This window comes from Notolabrus celidotus, chromosome 12 (assembly GCF_009762535.1).
Source record: "Notolabrus celidotus isolate fNotCel1 chromosome 12, fNotCel1.pri, whole genome shotgun sequence".
Classification (NCBI taxonomy): domain Eukaryota; kingdom Metazoa; phylum Chordata; class Actinopteri; order Labriformes; family Labridae; genus Notolabrus; species Notolabrus celidotus.
The window spans coordinates 190,685-195,377 of record NC_048283.1 but is presented as its reverse complement, the minus strand read 5'-3'; the positions used below and the strand labels follow the sequence as shown (position 1 = coordinate 195,377).

Below are 4,693 nucleotides of genomic sequence, written 5' to 3'. Positions count from 1 at the left end.
GTTTGATTTCACATCTGACATAACATTACCTTACAGGCTAAAAATAAATCTATACATTTGAAAGGAAGTCCTTGCGTCGTTTAATCTAGAGGCTCCAAAATGATCATCCTAAATTTTACTGCTGTAAAACATCTCTGCAGCTGGTCTCCATGGTAACAGTTTGTGTGCGCGTGTGCGCGTGTGCGTGCGTGCGTGCGTGCGTGTGTGTGTGTGTGTGTGTGTGTGTGTGTGTGTGTGTGTGTGTGTGTGTGTGTGTGTGAGGTCAAATGAGAACAAAGCTGAGGTGTGAACGCCCACTCTCTCACATACACACAGAAGGTGGATCTGTTTATCATTTCAGCCCACAGAGGAGTGAGTCATCCTGTCAAACACAGACAATCTTTGATTCATGAAAGGAAGTGGACGCGCGACCTCTGCCGGCAGATTCCCGCTACTGCGCACTGGCGAGCGACAACAACAGTGACTTCCACTACAGAGTCATGTCTGTGTTTATAATGCAGTGACTTCCACTACAGAGTCATGTCTGTGTTTAATGCAGTGACTTCCACTACAGAGTCATGTCTGTGTTTATAATGCAGTGACTTCCACTACAGAGTCATGTCTGTGTTTATAATGCAGTGACATCCACTACAGAGTCATGTCTGTGTTTAATGCAGTGACTTCCACTACAGAGTCATGTCTGTGACTTCCACTACAGAGTCATGTCTGTGTTTATAATGCAGTGACTTCCACTACAGAGTCATGCCTGTGTTTAATGCAGTGACTTCCACTACAGAGTCATGTCTGTTTATAATGCAGTGACTTCCACTACAGAGTCATGTCTGTGTTTAATGCAGTGACTTCCACTACAGAGTCATGTCTGTGTTTAATGCAGTGACTTCCACTACAGAGTCATGTCTGTTTATAATGCAGTGACTTCCACTACAGAGTCATGTCTGTTTAGAATGCAGTGACTTCCACTACAGAGTCATGTCTGTTTAATGCAGTGACTTCCACTACAGAGTCATGCCTGTGTTTAATGCAGTGACTTCCACTGCAGAGTCATGTCTGTGTTTTATGCAGTGACTTCCACTACAGAGTCATGTCTGTTTATAACGCAGTGACTTCCACTACAGAGTCATGTCTGTTTATAATGCAGTGACTTCCACTACAGAGTCATGTCTGTTTATAACGCAGTGACTTCCACTACAGAGTCATGTCTGTTTATAATGCAGTGACTTCCACTACAGAGTCATGTCTGTTTTTAATGCAGTGACTTCCACTACAGAGTCATGTCTGTGTTTAATGCAGTGACTTCCACTACAGAGTCATGTCTATTTTTAATGCAGTGACTTCCACTACAGAGTCATGTCTATTTTTAATGCAGTGACTTCCACTACAGAGTCATGTCGTTTTTTTAAATGAAAATCTTGAAGGAAATGTTAAAACTGAAGTATCAGAGTCGTAGACAGGAAGTGATCTGAAAAGTATTTTATGTTTGGAATCATCAGGATATAAAACATTTTACAGGAGAGTTAAAAACCTCGTAGTGTTTTAAATGAGAATGTCTGATTGTGGTGATTTTAACATTTCTGCTCTTTTAAAATATTAAAGAACAGATGAGTGTTGGTGAGGAGTTCAGTGGTCTCTCTGCTCTGACAGTCAGTGTAGTAAATTCCTCTCAGTGAACAGGCGTCTCTTTGTGTTTGTGCAGAGCGGCGTTTCTCTGCAGCGTCACGATAAAAGACTTCTTTTCTTCTGAAGCGAGAGGAGGAGAAAGTGTTTCCTGTTTTTCTGCAGAAGAAGAAAATTAAATCACACACTCTCTGTTTGTGTCAGCGGGAATTAAAACGACTGAGAAATACAACTTTGGTTTTTTTCTTTGGTGCAGAAATTTGCTGGACGAGGAGTACAGGGCTGGGTTTTTCAAAATAAAAGCACAGTGACAGCATGTGATGGTTTTGGCGGGTACGTGTAAAGAGCAAACCCGATGATTGGTCCCTGAATGATGGTTTAGTGTTCTGGTCGGGTGACACGGCGGATCATGTAAAAAATCAACAAACAAACACATAAAAATCAACCTCTCAGATCTCAGATGTGCAGACTCTGCTCCTCTCATTTATAAAAGATATAAACTGTGGGACACGTAAACACAGAATCAGTCTCAACGTGATTATGAACCTGAAAATAACTGATTTAAAGACGAGGCACGAAAGGCAAGAGCAACATGAGATAAAAACAAACACACAGAAGTACGGTGGCCCTGAGGCTCCAATGCACAAACACTTCATGACCTTAAAAACATTTCACGTAACGCAGGAACGTTTCAACAAACAGAAATATTCAGTGAAAAAACATTAGCAAATGTGTAAAAATATTAAATGCAATTTTTTGTGAACACAAAAAAAATAATTCCCAAAAAAATTAATAAATGCAAAAATATTTCACAAAGCATAAAATTACTTTAAAAAAATGTACAGGGCAAAAAGCTAATTTCACAAAATTAAATTAAGAATTTTGTAGAAATTTTTTTTTTTCAAAGTAAAATAAAATATTTTGAATCACAATAAAAAATTTCACAACCTGCAAAAAACATTTCAGCGACAGAAAGGTTACGTTTAAATAACTCGACATATTTTTACTTTTAAGAAATGTTAGATTTTTTTACGGCTTTGAAATATTTTTTATATTTTGTAAAATGTTTTTTTCCCTTTAATTTTGTGATGTATGTTTTTTAGCTCCATAACATATTTTTATGTTTTTGGACTCATAAAATATTCATTAATCTCATTTGGTTCTTTAATATCTTTTTTGGTTTCATTAAATGTTTTTAGTTTTCTGTGAAATGCTTTTTAAGGTCACGAATGTTTACTTATAACACACCCTAAAGTATGGCGCCCCCTAATGGCCATGAGAGATCCCGAGAGGCTTCCTTGAGATGGTTTTCATTCAGGTCTGTAGAGTACTACTTGTGGTCTCGGGCTCTGGAGGTGAACTCACAGATTCAGACTTCCTGGAGACTTCAGGAGATCATCAGCAGAACATTTCTTTCACAAACAGACACGTTTTTAAAAACGTAGTGAGGTCGAGAGAGAGATACAGCCTGGTCTTAATCAGGACCAGGATGCGGTCTGGTTCTCTAAAAGTATTTCTTTGAATGGTCTCCATCAGGACCAGGATGCGGTCTGGTTCTTTAAAAGTATTTCTTTGAACGGTCTCCATCAGGACCAGGATGCGGTCTGGTTCTTTAAAAGTATTTCTTTGAACGGTCTCCATCAGGACCAGGATGCGGTCTGGTTCTTTAAAAGTATTTCTTTGAACGGTCTCCATCAGGACTCTACATCACACCGCGTCAGAGAAAGTCCTGTTCTATAAATACATCTCTCCAACATGATAAAGACTTTAAAGGACCTAAGCTCCTGATCCTGACTCACCTCAGGTCTGAGGCTTTGTTCAGGACTCTCTGGTCCACTATGAGACGTGTTACAGTTTGATGAAGAGCACCGCAGTGACCACGGCGAAGCCCACCAGCAGCATGGCCACCTTGAGGATGCGGTTCCTGGGAGAGCTGAGCTCGTGCGGCAGGATCTCCATGAAGGTGATGTAGAGGAAGGTCCCCCCTGCCAGCCCCTCCAGCGTGCAGCGGGCCAGCTGATGCTGGGGGGACGTCTGGGTCTCTGTGAGCCCGATCCCCACGGCGATGCCCAGCGGGGACATGACGGCGAACAGCAGCAGGCAGCCGACCACGACGGAGCGCCGCAGCCGGCTCTGAGACAGCTTGAAGGACAGGCTGAAGGAGATGATGCTCTTATGGATCATCAGAGCCAGGCAGATCTCCAGGACCTCCTTCCCCTCCTCCACCAGGCCCACCGCCAAACCCTCAAACACAGAGTGCAGGGACAGAGAGAAGACCAGGATGAAGGCTCGCAGGGCGGACTGGGAGTTGAAGTCCACGTGGAAGTGGCTGCTGTGGCTGCTGTCAGACTCGTCTGATCCACGGCGCCGCCCGTTCGCCTGGACGGTGGAGTCCACCAGGAGAGCCCGACGCTCCTCTGTGAGCGGGGACGACTGGTCTTTGAAGGCCAGGATGATCTGCTCCAGGACCAGGACCAGGAAGAAACCCATCGCCATGATGAACTCAGGCAGAGGGAACTGGAGCTGTGAGGGGAGAGGAACACATTTAGTCCGGTTCAGCATCAAACTTTAGAAACAAGCGTCTGTGCGTCTTTAATTTATCCCCTGATAGAGACAGAACATCACTGAGGAACAGCGCTCACGCAGTCTCTCACAGAGTGATGGACAGACCTTTAATTTATCCCCCTGATAGAGACAGAACATCACTGAGGAACAGTGCTCACGCAGTCTCTCACAGAGTGATGGACAGACCTTTAATTTATCCCCTGATAGAGACAGAACATCACTGAGGAACAGTGCTCACACAGTCTCTCACAGAGTGATGGACATACCTTTAATTTATCCCCCTGATAGAGACAGAACATCACTGAGGAACAGTGCTCACGCAGTCTCTCACAGAGTGATGGACAGACCTTTAATTTATCCCCTGATAGAGACAGAACATCACTGAGGAACAGTGCTCACACAGTCTCTCACAGAGTGATGGACAGACCTTTAATTTATCCCCCTGATAGAGACAGAACATCACTGAGGAACAGTGCTCACGCAGTCTCTCACAGAGTGATGGACAGACCTTTAA

At 43.4% G+C, this 4,693-nt stretch overlaps 1 protein-coding gene across 4 annotated transcripts in view; it reads right to left on the bottom strand.

The window, feature by feature from the left end:
• Positions 1 to 1,455: 1,455 nt before the first annotated feature.
• Positions 1,456 to 4,693, bottom strand: part of LOC117822556 (zinc transporter ZIP1-like) — a 14,167-nt gene continuing 10,929 nt past the window's right edge. For 3 of the 4 annotated variants that reach the window (XM_034697352.1, XM_034697350.1, XM_034697349.1), the window contains one exon: positions 1,456 to 4,137. In XM_034697352.1, coding sequence (XP_034553243.1) covers positions 3,463 to 4,137 — 675 coding nt within the window. In that variant the 3' untranslated portion in view covers positions 1,456 to 3,462. The remainder of the gene's footprint in view (positions 4,138 to 4,693) is intronic. The other variant, XM_034697351.1, reaches the window with a different exon arrangement.